This window comes from Sceloporus undulatus, chromosome 7, assembly GCF_019175285.1.
Source record: "Sceloporus undulatus isolate JIND9_A2432 ecotype Alabama chromosome 7, SceUnd_v1.1, whole genome shotgun sequence".
In the NCBI taxonomy this organism is placed as follows: Eukaryota; Metazoa; Chordata; class Lepidosauria; order Squamata; family Phrynosomatidae; genus Sceloporus; species Sceloporus undulatus.
Genome location: NC_056528.1, coordinates 21,293,328 through 21,311,110, shown reverse-complemented (window position 1 = coordinate 21,311,110; position 17,783 = coordinate 21,293,328). Strand labels below are relative to the sequence as shown.

The window sequence follows — 17,783 nt, the reverse complement described above, 5'->3', positions numbered from 1 at the left end:
TTATTATTATTATTATTATTATTATTATTATTATTATTATTATTATTATTCCAAGAACAGGGGGAAATATTTTTTGAGCAGAGGGTATCCAGCTTGGTAAAGGGATATACCTTGGGATTCAAAAACAACCTTGGAAGACTGCACTTTACCCATTCGGATGTTAGAGCAATGTCAGTTTTCCCAAAAGCAAACAGAGTGTAATCCTGGCATCTCTCCAAGGTTGCTGCTACTAACAAACCAAATGCAAAACTCAGGCTTCTTTTGTCTCCTCTGTTGACAGTGTTCAAAGTTTAATCCTGTTTTTCCCTTCTCAGCACACATCCCACAGTCACAAGTTTTCTTGCGCATCTCCAGTTGGAGGAGAGACAGCAACCAGCCTGCAGGGCCAGGTCAGCGAAAGAAGAACTTGGAACGTTCCAGTTATTTTAATCACAACTTCTGTGTGAAAATTTTCATAGCATGGGGAAGAGTCACAACCTACTAATACCCACATATTGCACTGCTGTCAAAGATCCAGGAACAGGGACTGGTTTACTAATCATACCTAACAAAATGTTCTTGATGCAAAAACATAGACTTTTTAAGGAATCCATTGTTCTCTGCCTACAAAGAGGCCCGTGGCCTCACAGGATTGGAGACATATTGGACTGCAAAAGAGGAATCCTTGTTGATATGCAAAAGGACTTTAAATTTCCTGGACTTGCCACATAGTCAGAGGAGGAGGAGCCAGCCTGCTAAAGATAGCCCCCATCACCACCATCTCAACTAAGGGCAGAAACAACAAAATGCAGGCATCTTACTAACATCTCCAATTTTTCTCCTGTTTGGTATGTAACATCTTGCCTGATGAAGAAGCCGATGGAGCTTCAAAAGCTTGCAATGAGTATATTGTGCATTTCTGTTGGCCAATAAAAATATCACTGGTGGATTTTTGTTTGAAGACATTATAGAAGTTAGGGCAATGAACCCTAAGGGACAAGTACTCCACACACCAAATGGTCCTCTGTTACTGACTTATGATTGTAAGGGTGGTGATGGAATGAAATTCCATCATCAAATTCTGAACAGTAGCTCATGCAACAGCAACATTGTCCCAGAAGTTATAATCCTGTTGTTCTTGTTGTGTACCTTGAAGTTGTTTCTGACTTACTGTGACCTTAGCTTAAGGTGAACCTATAATGGGGTTTTCTTGGCCATTTGCTTCAGAGAGGGTTTGCCATTGCCGTCGTCTGAGGCTGAAAACGTGTGACATGGGCAAGGTCACCCAGTGGGTTTCATGGCCAAGCTGGGATTTCAACCCTGGTCTCCAGAGTTACAACCCAGAACCCAAACCATTTAGAGTCCTGCCAATGGCCAGGTAAATAACTTTACATTAATAAGGTTCTTCTTGAGGCTGTGTATGGCATCTTGTTCGTTGTACATTAAGCTTGTCTTGGTTATTATTAGCCAGAAGATGTCAGCCTTACCGCATCTCTCCACCAGTTTTCATGCCCTTGTGTGTGTATGTGCCTTCAAGTAAAAAAATTAAATTAAATGAACAAACAAATATCTAAATTTCTGATCATCCAGTTTCATTAAAGTACGTATACAAGAAAGTCCACCAAGTCAAGTTTGTTTAAAATAGAAAGTTTTATACTACAAAAGCCAACACATTACAAGCATGGAAAGATGAGGAGTCAGTGATCACTGTACAAGTAAATTCCATAGAGGATGCTTAGGACAAAACTAATATCTGCAAGAAGGGAAGGAGATCCCTGTTTTCACAATATATCCACATTTCTTTTTCTGGCCACTAGAAAATGAAAAACATAGGTGAATTTTGTAGGTTGATCCAGACAGGCCAGCTTCAATAGCGCCTGTTCATTTTCTTGAATTTTTCATAGTGATAGTCATCTGTCGCTTTCTCATTTGGTGGACGCTTGCGGTTCGGCGGAGACCCTACAACACAAAGGCAGAAATTAAGTTATAGTTAATAAACTTTATGAAACGATGATATTTAAATGAGAACTAGTGTAATATCCCTCCTACAATACATTAATCGTATCTGGTGGATTTCTTTCATCTTAACGTACTAGCCCATACATTTGTTATCTATGACCAAGAACCCACCTCAAAATGTACTAGCATCCTAGAGCAGGAAGAGACCACAAAGATCATCCACTCCAACCCCATTCTGCCATTTAGGGAGACACAGTCAAAGCACTCCCTATAGATAGCCGTCCACCCTCTGTCTACTTTTTGTTACTTTACAAAACTATAGCTACATTGCTGAAACATAACAAAACCACATTACAGATTTACATAGAGTATATGGGCACTAGCAAGAGTGAACGGATGCACATTTGCACTTCCATTGCATTCAGGCACTTGCTAGCCAGTATTCAGACGCACACCATGCAGCACCCTAATGCACATCATTGAACACTATGCATTGGGCCATGGTGATTCACTCATTCCACTGGTTAGCACTGTGCATAGTACTGTTAATAGTACTAATGTTGTTCTTGTTCCTGTTTAATTCTGTAATGTAACATTTTAGCCAACTTCTATTTTAAATTACTGTAAGCTGCATTGGGTTCCTTGGTGGGAGAAAGATGAGGTATAAATTGAATAAGCAAACATATAAACAAACTTACTTTCAGGTTCTGGTTTCTCAGTATCTCCTACTCTCAATGGACGAGCTTTGGGTTCCTCCTTATTCCTCCTCACTGGTGCATTCAGTTCTTCATGATAAACTGGAAAGAGATACCTCCATCAGTTCTAAATATTACAGTAACATTGGCAAGCAATACTGAGACAATGGGTTGGATTCATGTGCAACACCAAACCATGGCTTGAATGGCATGAATGAGCCTTTAAGGATTCTTCAACTCAAAGTCTTCTCTACCTTCTTTCTCACCTTCCATCACAGACTTTGCTTTCTGCTTTAAGACAAATCAGTCCTTGCACAGAAGAGATTTTAAACACAAAAATACACACATATGACTCACATCTGTTGTGCTGGACATAGTTCACAGCCATGTTTGTGGGCACAAATGAGGTTTCACTGTCTTTCTTTTTATTCTGCTGTTCAGCTAACAATCGTGCCTTGGCCTCCTCGGTGGAGATTATGTTTTTGATCTTTGCTCTATAGAAACAGAGAAGAAAAAAATGAGACATATTTCATACTATGCAGAAAGATATTACCATTAGGTAAGCCAGGTATCCAATTTGGCTGACACCACCTGCAAAGTGTCACTGTTTCAAAGTTGGATTGTCCACTACACCTCCCAGTACACCTCCCTTGGCCACTACTTCTGTAAGTAAAAAAATTAGTATGACGGGCAGAAGCTACATAGAAGGAAGAGGGAGCAGTTCAACATATTTCAGCAAACTTTTTATCCAAAACAATATATACATGTAAAATGAAACTAGTTCTGGGAAGCCTTGCTTCAACTTGTTGAACCTTCTAGAGACCCCTTGAAGATGTCTTCCAAAATGAATCAAGGAATTAATTTTCTTTCACCAGCTTTGCACTTTCTTACGATGGCCATTTTGGTGGCTAAAGCTATAGAATTATGCTTTGTATGTGTCTATGAGGGGGGGAGGGTAGCTGGTGAGGCACACTTATCTGCTATTGCCTTTTATCTGTTTTGCTGTTCATGTTCAGAAAGGATTCTGGAGGCAGCTGCTGTTTACCTTGCCTATTGTAAGGAGGCACACATGGCTACAGTACTATAGACATGTGTGCAATCTCACATCAAAACTTTCTGGTTTTTACAGCCCTTGTTCACCATCCTCCCCAGCTAGAGTAGACAAAGAGGAAAAGGGTAGGCAGGCACAAAATGACTTTGTAAAAAGGAACCTCTTGTCGTACACTTTGTAAACTAAGCTACGCCAGTATTAGCTTTTCAATACTCTATCTCACGTTCTCCTCTTCCCACCTACATTAAAACTGGTCCCATCAGTCTTACTTATTAGCCAAATTGCTTTCTTTCTCATGGGCAAAAGGTGGCATATAGGGCTCTCTGTCACCTGACCCCACTTTTGGTCTCACAACAGACCCATGAGGATAAGTCAGGTTTAGGGAGAAATTGCCTGCCTCACAGGGACACCCAGTTTCTTTCTAAGGCTCTCCTGCATCTCAAGCCTCCTACTCAATTCCGAGGTCCACCTCTGGAATGCCGCTCAACATCTGGTTGGACAGCATCTCTTCTGTCTTCTTGGCTGAAGAGACACGGATGCTCTCAGGGAGCTCATACAGACAGTCCTCCGCATTCTTCTGCTTCACTTTCTGCTCCTCGTTTTCCACAATCCCCTTCCTCTTCTTCAGCTCAGTTTCAATGTATTTCATCCTGAACAGAGACACAATATCTCAGAGGTCAACGACTAGAAAACTGAATCCTGGCTTTAAAATGTTTTTAAATAGTTTTAAAATAATGGTTGAGATCCTATATCACCGTCTACATTTTGTAACTTTACAAATCTGTATCTATGCTGCAGAAACTCAACAACGTCTTGTGAATGAATTGCAAAGATGCACATCCAGATGGTGGCAAAAGTCTGCCAATGTGCATCAGGCATTCCTGATGCACATCACATACACCAGCATTTTTTAGTCAATTTCCAGATGCCCTAAGGCGCATCAGAGCCAACTGAGTTATCGGGCTATACAATGCAATGTCACAGACATCCTTGGGTTAAAATAGACATGTGGAATATTCAGTTCAATATCCTATATACATAAGGCCATTTACAAAGATCCAAGTCCCAAGCAGAATGCCAGCCATTGTTTCTAATACATTGCACTGTTTTGGCAGCCTGATGAGCAGGGATGTGATCAATCTATAGTTTTAATAAATAACTTATTTAAGGGGTTGGAGGCTTCTGCCAGTTTTCCTTTAAAGAGATGCTGTTCATGGCAGAAAAACTTTCCCAGCAGATTATTGTGGCTGGTTAACAAATCACATCTTGTTACCAGAGACAGATTTGAACATCACAATAAGCCAGAATTCAACAAACCAATCCATGGCTACTCATAACACACAAAAGGTGTCCCAAGGTCTTTTCTTAGAAAAAGGCATCTAATAAATTTAGGTGAATGATGATGATAGGGTTGCCAGGCTCGATACAGAATAGGGCTCTTCTGACCTGAATCCTGAACAGATTGAAAGACAGAATGAGATATCATAAAACTCCATCAACCTGGATGAAGGTACCTGTCCAACTTTACTTTTCATACTTGAACTTTTACCTGCAGCCATCCCCATCTAACACGGCCGTTATCTCTTTGGTGGAGAGCAGGGGAGGAGGGCAGAGAGCACCATGTTCTGTTCTTGTGGCTGGTGTCTCCGTGCCCCCTCTGGCCGCTCTTCAGCAGGGAGGCAAGACCCATGCTGGGAGGGGACTGTTACACCTGAAAGTCCAGGTTTGAAAGGGAAAGGAGGTACCTTAGTCAAGCTCAGAGGAAGGCACAGTGTGGCCTACAGGCCCCATGCTGCCCCAAGGACTTTTTTGTGACTCCCAGAGCCCCCTAAGAGTCATTTTTTTTTGGCTCCAAAATGTCTTCTAATGCCCTTTAGGAGTATGTGTGGTATTTCTGCCACATTTGGAGCCTCCTTGCCAGACCCCCAGGAGACAAAAAACAGTTTTTCCAAAAATCTCTAAAAGAATGTTTCTGGACCCTACATCCTCTATGGGCTTGAGGCACATTTTCAACATGTTTTAGGCCTTTTTTAAACCAAGAAATGATCAGGAAGTGATGTTTGCTCACTTCCTGTTGTCAAAAAGGGCCTTCTGAAACATGGTGGAAATGCCCCCATGCTTCCTAGAGGGCATTCGGGGGCAAAAACACTAAGGGCTAGTTGATGTTCTGTTTTTTTGCATGAGCAGTTGCAATCTTCCAAGATCTACTGGGGAGCTAATGCAGCCAGCCCCCTAGCCTTCCACATTTGCCCATCTCTGGTCTAGCTTGAAGTTACAAGAGCCTCATCCCATATCCAACTTGGCAACCACAGATGAATACACAGAGCAATACAAATATGCTAGGAAAAGTATTGCAATATAGACAATGGAAGAGCACCTCCACACTGCTAATTAGGATATGGCAAAACACTTACATGTCAGCATCTTCATCCCTTCTGTTGGTCTCTGCTGAAAATGAAGTCCCAAGGTTGAGGTCCTCTTCTTCATTGATCCTATAAAGACAACAAAAGAATTTGCCTACACAGAACTGCTTTTTTAAAAAGTGCCCTGCAAAGACTAAGTGAAACCATGAATGAATGTGCTAGTTATAGTTTAGAACCCAAAGCATATTTGGGACTCCCAAATGCACCACATGCAAACTACAGTTTGAGAAGTTTGACAATTTTGAACATCACAACAAATCATGGTTAGTATAAGTTCACAATGCACAGATCTGGTTCTAATAACAGTTGATGATTTTGGTTCCTGATTAACAGAGTTACTATTAGAACAGTTCAAGATTAGTTCAACTAATGGTACAACTATAATAGCTCTCTATGTGTGCATGTGTGTATCTTTTAAGTTGCCTGTCAACTTATGGTGACTCGATTAATTTCCCTGTGGTTTTGCCAATTCCTTCCTCTGAAACACAGCCTGCAGCACGTGGTATTCCTTGGCAGTCTCCCATCAAAGTACTAACCAAGGCTGACCCTGCTTAGCTTCTGAGACCAGACAGGGTCTGGTATTTATATACTTATTGTTCTTTACCCTCATACGTTTCTTTTCTTTTTTGGCAGAATGCATTAGAATATAAACCATTACTATACACTATGCACTGGCAGAAAGGCATTGTGTAAACACTAATACAATACCATTACTAATCCTGATTAATGTCATTAGTAATACTTTTAAGATTACTAATCTTAAAATATTACATATCTTAGGTTGTAATGCAGTCAGAGTTAAGCACTATAAAGTTAACTGATTCTAAAATTAGAAAGCCATGCACAAATTTACGAGCCTTCCATTGTAAATCAACATTGTAAATCAACATTGAAGTTGTCCACCCTGGCTACAAAAGTAAGCTGTGACAGCCCTCCTACCTGTCCTTGCCTCGTTCCTTCAGCTTCTTCATGTCCACCATTCCACCAGTCTTTACCTTAAAGGGATCATCCTATTACGGAGAGAGGAGAATTTGGGAGAAAAAAGGCTATTTATTCTACTGAGTCTATAGTTTATACTTACTGTATAGTAACCTCTTGGGCAATTCTTTTGACCCCAGGGAACACATTACTGAGACATCACACAAGAGCATCAAAGCAGACTATAGCAAAGGGTGGGGGAGCTCTTGGTAGGCAGACACAACTGAACATCATACCCAGGCTGTCAAAGAAGCATGCCCAGGGGGTCTGGCCCCTTCGGTCAGGACTCAGCAGAATAAAGTTGTGATTCTCTCCTGCTGCCCCACACTCTTCCGTGTCTTCTGCTATCATTCACTTCCCCAAATCTGGATGTCCCAAGCCTGATCTAAAGTTGCAATGAATTTAATGCCAATGTGGTATAAGAGCTGAGGCTGCAGGGAAGCATGAGAATGCCTTGGCATATGGTTACAAGGTGATCTGAAGGAGGTCATACTGAGGACAAAGTAAGTTTATTTTCTGCTGTGCCAGAGACTAGGACACAGTCTTGCAGTAAATCTAAGCCTTTAGAAGCGATCTTTTGTAATTTGCACATGCTGCATAAGACTGTAGAGGTTGGTTTGGTCCCATAAGAATTGCTGAAGGCCTAGGTTAAAAACACCACTGACTAGAAAATTTGAAACACTGTTATGAGCCCTGCATACTGACACTAAGTCAGAGGTAAAAAGATTGATGAATAATTCCAAAGAATCCTTTTTTTCTTTACAGCTCAGGTAAAATACCCCGCTGCCTCCCCAATCTTACCACCAAAGTTGTCTCTTCTGGTAACCTCTCTCCAACAAGCAGAGCGGCAGCACTTGGGGGAAAACACACACAAGAGAAATTTGTCAGTCAAGAGGAACTCCTGATTTTATTTCAAGTTTGAAAATAAAACATCCCACTTTGCATCATTCAGTGTCAGACTGTTTTTCCCCTTCGACAGTTGTTTTTTAAATCAGCACAACAGAGAATCAATGTGGACCCATGAGAGTAGGGCTGGGGAACATGGATGAACCTTCAAATGTTCTGGACATTCAACTTACTCAGATCTAGTCAATATAGCCAAGGGTGAGAAAATATGGGAACTGGGGTCCAACAACATTGGGATGGCAGATGGAGATCAGATCAAGAGAAGTAACTGTGCCACTCTGTTATACTTTGATTAAATTTTATTGGAATACTGTATTGAATCATGGGCACCAAGTGAAAGGAGAACATCAGTAAGCTGGAGCATGACCAGAAAAGGGAAACCAAGATGACCAAAGGCCTGGAAATGCCCAAGCTCAATGAAGTACAATTTAGGGAGCTGGGTATGTATAACTCAAGAAGAGTGAGAAATGACATAATAGCCATCTTTAAGGGCTGTCAGGTAAAAGTTAGAGGAAGCTTGACCTATGATGTTCCAGAGACTACAAAATGAACCAATGGATTCAAATTACAAGGAAGAAGACTCTACATAAACATTAAGCACTCCTTGATTTAAGAGCTGTTCAACAGTGAAATGGACTGTCTTAAAGGGTGGTAGATTCTCCTTCTTTAGAGGTCTTGAAACAGAGGTTGTTTGGAATACTTTAGTTGTATATTCCTGTATAACAAGGGTTGGGGTAGATAGTCTTTGTGATCTATTCTAATTCTATGACTCTATGAACATTTGGAGGAACATAAATTCCCCCTCTTTGTGTAGGACCTAATTGCCCATAATCTCCTGAGTGATACTCACTCACTCCAGGGCATTATAGGAATCTATAACAGCACAAACTGGTGCTTAATGGAGGAATGCCATTACCATCACAGCCATCCAACCTTGCCTTGTACTCATAAATGCCCACCCCATGCATTTGGTAAAATTAGACAAGTTGGGAGGGAAAAGAGACAGTCTGAGGGACCCACTAATGGGGATCACAAGCCTGGAACCTCCCCAAAACATAGATTCTCCCAGTAGTTTTTCCAAATTATTATTTTCTTCACAAATACTAGAAATGTTTCAAAAGTAACAGCTTCAATTCTGAGGAATCTGGTTCCGCAATAGATCTAAGACTTCAATATAGGAGCTCAACATACCCTTGGCCCCAAAATGCTACCAAGTTCAAACATACTTGCAAGCTTTTGAGAGAGTTTGTGGTTCCTTACCTCACTCCATTTGGCCTCCTCCGCAAACTCTGTACTTCTTTTGCTTCTTCTAATTTCAACCTGGGAGAGGAGGAAATAAAAAGATGTTGTTGTTGTTGTGTACCTTCAACTCAATCTTATATATTCTCCTCCTCTTCTTATTCTCTTTCTCTCACGTTCTCTATTTCTCCTTTCCTTTTCCTCTTTCATTCTCTTCCTTCCCTGGTCTTTCTTACTCTAAAGGTAAGAAACACTTCAGAGTATGCTGAAGATACAGGAAGATTCATAAAATTAAGATGATCATGTGGATGTTCATAACAATATAGTTTGTTTGTTTGGAATTTGTTTTATGGTGAAGATAAAAAAGAAATTCCCTCTTCTGAACAGCCATGAAAAGCCCAGGAGCCCCCCATGTTCACCCTGGCATCCCATGAAGGCCTCCCCTTAAGTCTCATGGCTCAACAGAAGGGCTGCCAGGGTACAAACAGGAGCGGACCCCTGTGCTTTTTCTGGCTATGAAGAAGAGAGGATTGCATAGACTTATAGAGCTGGAAGAGACCACAAGGGCCCTGATCCAGTCCAAGCCCATTCTGCCATGCAGGAACTCTCTATCAATTTCAGTAGGTGTGTGTCATGCAACCAGGTTGCAAGTCAGAGCGACTCGGGGAGCTGGGGATGTTTAGCCTGGAGAAGAGGAGGTTAAGAGGTGATATGATAGCCCTGTTTAAATACTTGAAGGGTGTCATATTGAGGAGGGAGCAAGCTCCAGAGAACAGGACCTGGAATAATGGATGTACAGGACAAGAAATGAGATTCCAGCTCAACATTAGGAGGAACTCCCTGACAGTCAGGGCTGTTTGACAGGGGAACACACTCCCTTCATGGGGAATGGAGTCCCCTTCCTTGGAGGCCTTTAAGCAGAGGCTGGATGGCCATTTGTCAATTGGTGGGGGGGCTTTGATGGAGAGTTCCTGCATGGAGGAATGGGGCTGGACTGGATCAGGGCTCTTCTTGGGGTCTCTCCCAACTCTATCATTCTATGATTCTACCAGAATCCCCTTTTTCTGAACAGCCACGAAAAAGAGGCGACCCCTTCCCCATTTTAACCCTGGCCATCCCAAATCCCTATTGCTGTGCCTGGCCCAATACGAAGGCCTCTCTGTTCCGTGGCTTTGGGGCTCTGCTGCAGGGGATCCATGCCTCTCTGGGAACCCTCCACCGGGGGATAAGGACAGACCAAGACCCACCGGGCCTCCTCCTCGTCCTCCTCCGCTTCGGAGTCCGCTCTCCGCCGCCGGAAAGACCTCCCGCCCGGCATCTTGCCGGGAACAACAGCAGAAGCAGCTCAGGCACCAGCAACAGAAGCAGCAGCGGCAGCGACGTCAAGGAAACTCTTCCGGGTTCGGCGCGTGCCGCGATGACGTCACAAGCGTGCGCCGCGGCGCCTTTGGCTTCTGGGAGCTGAAGTCCAAAATCGCTTAAAGGGCACAGTTTTGAGGACCACTGGATCTGCATGGCTTTTGGGGGGTCTTTCTTTCCCGATTCTGTGATTCTAACAGAGCTGTAAATAAACCCTATGAAATGAATTCAAATTTACATGGATGTTTTCATTGAGTTGGAAGAAGAGACTCCAAAAAGGGCCCTGATCCAGTCCAACTCCTTTATTCTGCCATGCAGGAACTCTCAATCACAGCATCCCCATTGACAGATGGCCATCCAGCCTCTGCTTAAAGACCTCCAAGGAAGGAGACTCCAAAGTGGGTTCCACTGTTGAACAGCCCTTACTCTCAGGAAGTTCCTCCTAATGTTGAGCTGGACTCTCTTTCCCTGCAGTTTGCATCCATTGTTCTATGTATTCTCTGGAGCAGCAGGAAACAAGCTTGCTCCCTCCTCAACATGACACCCCCTCAAGTACTTAAACAGGGCCATCATATCACCTCTTAGCCATCTCTTCTCCAGGCTAAACATACCCAGCTCCCTAAGTCATAGAATCCTAGAGTTGGAAGAGACCCCCAAAAGGGCCCTGATCCAGTCCAGCCCCATTCTTCTGCCATGCAGGAACTCTCAGTCAAAGCATCCCTATTGACAGATGGCCCTCCAGCCTCTATTTAAAGACCTCCAAGGAAGTCTTCCAATTAAAGACGTTCAATTCTGTCATTGCAGTTTCTGCAGTTGTTTCTTCCTTGTATATTTTCTTATCAATTCGCTTTTTTTTTGGGGGGGGGCACTATCCACTTCGCCTGATCCATAAACCTTGTGGCCAGCCTGCATTATAGTGTTTCTATGCAGTGTGTTCCTTATAGTATTACACTGTTGTTGTTGTTGTTGTTGTTGTGTGCCTTCAAGTCCTTTCCAAATGACACAGTTTCTTGTATATTTTCTGACCAATTCGTTTGGAGGTTTTCGTTCTTTAATGTTTCCTATCCATTTTTAAGCAATTAGGGCTAATAAAAGATGTATTAATTCGTTGTTATTGTTGTTGTTGTTTTGTGCCTTCAAGCCTTCTTGTCCCTCATCCTCTCTCCCTTCAGGCCGGGCGAGGAATGGCGGCTTTCCCTTGCCTTCCTCCTCCTCCTCCTCCTCCTCCTTAGGCCCAGCCCTAGGCCCGCCTCCTCGGCCTCAGCCTCCTCTCAGAGCCGCCGTCCTCTCCCCCTTCCCGGCCCTTCGGAACATCTGAGGCGACGGCTTGGCCTGGAAGGGAGAGAGGAAAGAAGCGACAACCCTTCCTCGTCCTTCGCCTCAGCCGGGCCTCGGCTCCCAGCTCTTTTCAGCCCCGCCGGGGAAGAAGGAGGAGGTTTGAGGCCTAGCCCGCAGCGCCCAAGCACCGGCCTCGCGTAGGCGGCCGCCCCGAAAAAAAGAGCTTCCTCCTGGGTAGAGGCGGGCCGGGCTCCAGTGGGGTCTCGGAACCGGCCTGAGGCGGAAGTTTTGGGGGTTCTTGGTAAGGAAGGAGCATGCGATGGATGGACAAGTGGATGAGAGGGGAAGGACGGCTGTCATTTTTGCTTCCCTTGTCAGTAACTGTAGGGAAGGCGATGCGAGGGGAGTATCATTGCTGAAATAAAAGGTTGCATCCACATTGGAGAAATAACCCGTTTTGGTACCGCTTTAACTCTTTTCTGGCTCAGGGCTATGGAATTCTGGGAGTTGGAGTTTGTTGTGGGCCCCACAACAAACTCCAGCTCCCAGAATTCCATAGCATCCCCCAGCCAAGTCCTAACCAGGCCTGATCCTGCTCAACATCCAAGATCTGGTGCCTTTAGGATAAATATTTGTGGCTGTCGTGTGCCTTCAACTCGTTTTGGACTTATGGCAACCCCAAATGTATAATGGGGTCTTCTTGGCAAGATTTGTTCACAGGAGGTTTGCCATTGCCTTCCTCTGAGGCTGAGAGAGTGTGACTTGCCTAATGTCACCCAGTGGGTTTCATGGCTGAGCGGGGATTTGAAACCTGGTCTCCAGAGCCACCACTAAACAGACCACACTGGCATTATTACCACAAGGAAATATTGCAGTGCTTTGTACAGCCATAACTAGTGAGTAAATGTTTCCACTTGACTACAAAGAGGGATTCCCTCTGTGTAACTTTAAGTAGGTTTCAGAGAGCCTGGGTTAACCCAGGAGGAAGGGTTGGTCCCAAAGTCCTGTTATCTTAATAGATGTTATCATATTTTTGTGCTTCGGCTCTTTTGTACAACAGAGTTAGGCTAAGCCTGAATGAGACCGTAGAGCATCCTTTTTGGATAATGGGGCTGGATTGTAGTTCATAATGGACAGGATGGCATGAGGGTGAGGATAGTGGTGATTCTGGACTGATTAATTGATATTAATGTATTGTAAAATGTAGGATTTCTTATTAAATGCCTGCTTCCTGGGGTATCGGTTTCATCTGCCATGTTAAGAGAGACACATTACGGTGAAATGGTTGGTTTAGGATAGGGATGGGAGTTGCTGAGCTCCCATCATCTCTCTCCACTGGCTCTGTTCGCTAGGGCTGCTGGGAGCTGCAGTTCAAAAGCATCTAAATTTCCCTCTGCCCATTGTCACCCTGGTTTAGGATAATGTCCAAGAGGGTTAGTGAGAACTGGCTGATGTGGTGGTGGACTTAAAATGCACTGGAGGGATGGCATGGTGGCACCTGTGAGAAGCAAGGAGAAGCCAGGAGGGCTAGGGCAGAAAGGAGAGCGGCAGTGATGCAGCAGTTCCAGCTGATAGGGAAAATGATGAATAATGCCTTGTTCTTTTATTGGGAGGAAGGATCAGCTGCTCAGGCTCACGTGGTTCTGTTTCTGACAGTAAGGGACAAAATAACCATCCGGTTTTATTCATACCTGCAGGGGCACAGTGCAAGAAAGTCATGGTTTATTGAGCAGAACCTGAAGGATTTTGTTCCCTTGCTTGTGTAAGCACTCTAGAATAGCAAGGAGAATAAATCCTTTAGAGGTGACTGAAGGATGGCTTAAGTCAGCAGTGGAAACGGGTATGTAGCCATATCCAGAGAGCCCTCATGATTCTTCTTCCCATCCCAGATATCTCTACTTGTCTGTATCCAGGTACCAGCAGGTTTAGCATTAGCATCAGTTATTCAAGTTAATCTGTCAGTATGTTTCCAAATCATGAGAAGGAATTGTTCCCACCTTACTCTTCTGCAGTCGTTGGACCTCATTTGGATTACTGCTCCCAATTGTTGGCATTGCATTTTAAGGAAGGTGTAGGCAAACTGAGATGTGTTCGGAAAAGGGAAAGAAAGATGGTCAGTGGTATGGACACGCAGCCCTATGAGGACAGGTTTAAGGAACTGGTTAGGTTTAACTTGAAGAAGAGGAGGTCAGAGTGGCATGATAACACTCTTTAGCACTGGTTGGACTGTCTCCTAGAGAAGAGCAAGATAAGGTCTTAATTAAAGAAGGATACTTCAGATGGTTAAACCAGTGTAGTGTACTATGAAACTAGGACTCCACAAAATCAGGATTCAAATCCCCACTCAGCCATGGGGATTAATTTGGGTAAGCCACACGCCCTCAGCCTCAGAATAAGGCGATGACAAACCCCACTGAACAAACCTGGCTTAGAAAACCACATATATTCACCTTAGGGTTACCATGCTCTGGAAACATATTGAAAGCACAAACAGCAAACATTAGGAATGATTTAGGAGTGAATTCCTGCAATTTTGGGGGGTTGAACTAGCTGGCCCTTGTAGTCTCTTCCAGCTGCCTGATTCTGTGATTTTCACATTCCTTTCTACCTCAGTCGTTCAATGGAGACAAGTAGAGACTATGTTCCCGTGAAGTGAGCGCCACAGCTGAAGCACAGGAATTTGCCTTATTCTACATCAAATAATCTACTCCATCCATCTTGTTAACTGCTGTCTACTCAGGCTGTAGTCCTACAAGGTTATAAGCAGATGCCATGCTGCCACCTAAGTTTTTAATGAGGTACCAGGATCTGAACTCAAGTTGTTAAATGATCATCTTGAGTCCCAAACTGGAACATGGCTTGAAATGATAATGATGATGATGATGATGATAGCAACTGCTGAAGAATGATGGGAGTTGCAGTGCAACATCTCAGAGAGCACCAGGTCAGCGAAGGATGCTTTAGAATTTTGTGAAGAATGCCTTGACCTGGAGAACCATTCACCTGGAGAACCATCCATATACTGTGAAACCATGGAAACCTGACAACAGTTCTAACCCTGTCAACATGAAATGAAATGTATGTATTTATGTTGTACAACTACATAGAATGACTGAGAGAAGCTGGAAATTTGAACCTTTGAAGACATTTTTTCAAATCACTGTGTATATGATATTACTGACCAGGGTGAGATGTGCACTCTGAAGAGAGAAGATCGACAACTCCATTCCTGGTGTCTCCAGCTCAAGGCTCTTTGGGACACTCTTGGTGTACTAGTACTGGTCAGAAAGGACAAATACTGAGCTAGATGCAGAGATTGTTCTGACTCAGTGGAAAGCACCTTTGTATGTTTGTATTGTTTTTCTGTGTTAGAATCATAGAAGGGTTGGAAGGGACTACAAGACCTATCAGTCCCTCGCCACACAGCTAAAAGATCCTGAAAATTGTTCATCCAACATCTCCAGTGATGGAGAGTTCACTACCCTCCAAGGCAGTTCATTTCACTTTTATGCTCTTACAGTAAAAAAAAAATCTACCTTTTGTTTAGGCATAATCTCTTCTCGTGTCATTTGAATCCATTGGTTTCTGTTCTAGTTTCTGGAACATCAGAAAGCAAGCTGGCTCCATCTTAGGCAAGCATGATTAGAATTGCAGAGAGAAAGAGATATGAGGACTTGTGTTATCAGTATTCAGCAGGATTAAGAAAATGATTTCAGAATCAGCCATTTTTTTTAAACACACACACACCCAAATCACATATTGTGCAGTTGCTAGTTTGGTAGGTTATAACATGTATTCTTTGAACCATGGCTTATAAAGTGTGTAATGAAACACCAGAGGTATTTTTGTGACAGGATGTGGAAAATTCAATGTCTCCAGTGCTAAATTCTTACTGAGCAGCTGTTAGTTCAGTGCCCTAAAATCAGCTGTTTTAAAGTAAGGAAATGTTGGCAACTGATCAGTTCTATGTTGTTATCTGGCAAGTTGACTCTTAGATGGCTAAGTGAGCTTGAAATCCAGCCCTGTTCATTTTAGACATAGAACAGTTGGCAATGCTGGACACAAAAATAAGCATACCTTTTACTTTGGCTTTTTTTCTCTCCCACTACATAGGTAAGCCCTGAAACAGAATGGGTGACCTAAGAGACATCTGTCCTCACCTGGATTCCATAGGTGAAGTTACTAAGGAGGATCTGCTCCTCAAATCCAAGGTTAGCAAAGGCATGTTTGTAGTAATAGCTTTCCTGTCCTAATATATGATTATGGAGAGAGCAGGAATGGAAAACTATGGAGGTCTGGGGACCACATTAGGAAACCTTGGGAGACCACATACCCATCATACACACCCCTGCAAACAGTAGTAGTAGTAGTAGTAGTAAACATTTTTGCACCTAGAAGCCCTCTAGGATGTGAGAGACATTTTTCCATGTTTTTGGCAAGGTAGCGGGGGCCATTTTAAGCCCAGGAGATGCCCTTTTAAAAACAATAGGGAGAGTAGAAGTCACTTCCTATTTGCTTCCTGTTTCAAAAAATGTCCTCCCTTGACCTAAATTGGTTAAAAGTGCCCCCTCACCTCCAGAGGAAATTTGGGGTCCTTCAGAAGCAAAATAAATAGGCCTTGGTGGCCACAAAAATCGTCCTGGGAGGGCAAAAGCAGCTTTTTCATACTTTTCTCAGTCTTGATAAAGGGGTATGTGTATATGTTTGGTGAGGATTCAAAATATCCCTCAGAAGAGAGCATGGCTACTTGAACTAGTCCAACTATAGTATAAGTATACACTCCCCTTCTGAAGCTCATTCTTCAGAGTAAAAACATAGATTGAGGAACTACCTCTGACAGCTATAGACATCTCATAATTGTTTTTCCTCTTCGTAAAAACAGGGAACATGCCAGTCTTGTGGAGCAGGAGGACCCAACCTGTGGGCCTGCCTTCAGGTATAGTTACTGCTTTTAAAATGTCTCTTCCTGCATATCAGTTGTTTTCTTCTCAGTGTGAAACCTAGTTCATGATGAGTTACTGAACAGAATTACGGCATAGAATTTTCTCCTTTTGGAGCATATCATATGCAATGACAGTTCCTTCTCCCATAGATATTTTCTTGTTCTACTTACATCATGTATGTTCCCCGTTCCTCTGTAGGTTGGTTGCCCTTACGTTGGTTGCGGGGAATCCTTTGCCGACCACAGCACCCTTCATGCGCAGGTGAGGATATTGGCAATGGGAGCACAAGTGAATTCTGAGTGTGTTTCCTTGGAACTGTCCAGGGGAAGCTTTTAGCCCAATATTTTGGACTACAATTCCCATATTGTCATAGTTGCTGGGGCTTCTGCGAATTGAAATGCAAAACATCTTGTGGTCCAAAGATTGTACATCTGTGAACATTGAACTGAACTTCACTCCTGAACTAAAATGTGAGAACTCCCTGCCCCACTCCAGATGTGAGGCACTGAATATTTCTCTGTACTACGTTGTCTTGAAAATACATAAATATAATTAATAGTCTGAGGCTAGTAATCTGCTTCTGGGCCCAGTTTTAAAGTGTTGCTTTTTGCACCAGTATGCCTTGTAGAAATGGGAGGTATTTTCACCATCTTGTTAAACACTCTGGATCACTTTAGGCCCTTTCTGCAACAGGACATGACTATTACAACTACTGTTATAATCCCGCTTCGATCCGAAGGGAGAAGTGGGAAATATAAATAAATGTTACTATTATTTGTTCTTATTCACTACCTTTTTTTAAAGACCCCCTCCTAGGTCTAAAATGGCTGAGGCAGGGAGGCTAAAATGTGGCAAAACAGTCTCCCACCCCCTATAAAGGCCATTTGAGGGAATTTTCAGGACTTTTTTCACTCCTGAGTGCTTTGGGGGCCATAAATACAGCAATGGGGTCACATATGGCCTATGAATCACA

The 17,783-nt window shown here is 43.2% G+C and overlaps 2 protein-coding genes across 6 annotated transcripts in view; one reads left to right on the top strand and one right to left on the bottom strand.

Annotated features, from left to right (window-relative positions):
* Window positions 1-1,610: 1,610 nt before the first annotated feature.
* On the bottom strand, window positions 1,611-10,636 carry C7H9orf78 (chromosome 7 C9orf78 homolog). The gene is made up of 9 exons (XM_042480330.1): window positions 10,478-10,636; window positions 9,252-9,311; window positions 7,887-7,938; window positions 7,047-7,117; window positions 6,099-6,176; window positions 4,137-4,334; window positions 2,991-3,127; window positions 2,637-2,735; window positions 1,611-1,938 (listed from the first exon to the last, which is right to left on the bottom strand). Exons 1-9 carry the CDS (start codon window positions 10,546-10,548, stop codon window positions 1,847-1,849), a joined length of 858 nt encoding a protein of 285 aa, XP_042336264.1. The 5' UTR covers window positions 10,549-10,636; the 3' UTR covers window positions 1,611-1,846.
* A 1,188-nt stretch (window positions 10,637-11,824) lies between these two features.
* USP20 (ubiquitin specific peptidase 20) overlaps window positions 11,825-17,783 on the top strand; it is a 33,678-nt gene continuing 27,719 nt past the window's right edge. For 2 of the 5 annotated variants that reach the window (XM_042479114.1, XM_042479112.1), the window contains exons 1-4: window positions 11,825-12,168; window positions 15,981-16,078; window positions 16,750-16,803; window positions 17,009-17,071. In XM_042479114.1, the coding sequence (XP_042335048.1) occupies window positions 15,998-16,078; window positions 16,750-16,803; window positions 17,009-17,071 (198 nt within the window). In that variant the 5' untranslated portion in view covers window positions 11,825-12,168; window positions 15,981-15,997. Of the gene's footprint in view, window positions 12,169-14,480; window positions 14,946-15,980; window positions 16,079-16,749; window positions 16,804-17,008; window positions 17,072-17,783 lie in introns of all 5 variants that reach the window. The other 3 variants (XM_042479116.1, XM_042479115.1, XM_042479113.1) reach the window with 2 other exon arrangements.

Coding starts and splice junctions, on each gene's coding strand:
- C7H9orf78 (XM_042480330.1), bottom strand. CDS start 10,548: ATGCCGGGCGGGAGGTCTTTCCGGCGGCGGAGAGCGGACTCCGAAGCG. Junction 6,177..7,046: donor AAGGAACGAGGCAAGGACAG/GTAGGAGGGCTG, acceptor TTGTCTTTATAG/GATCAATGAAGAAGAGGACC. Junction 3,128..4,136: donor GAGGTGGACCTCGGAATTGA/GTAGGAGGCTTG, acceptor CTGTTTCTATAG/AGCAAAGATCAAAAACATAA.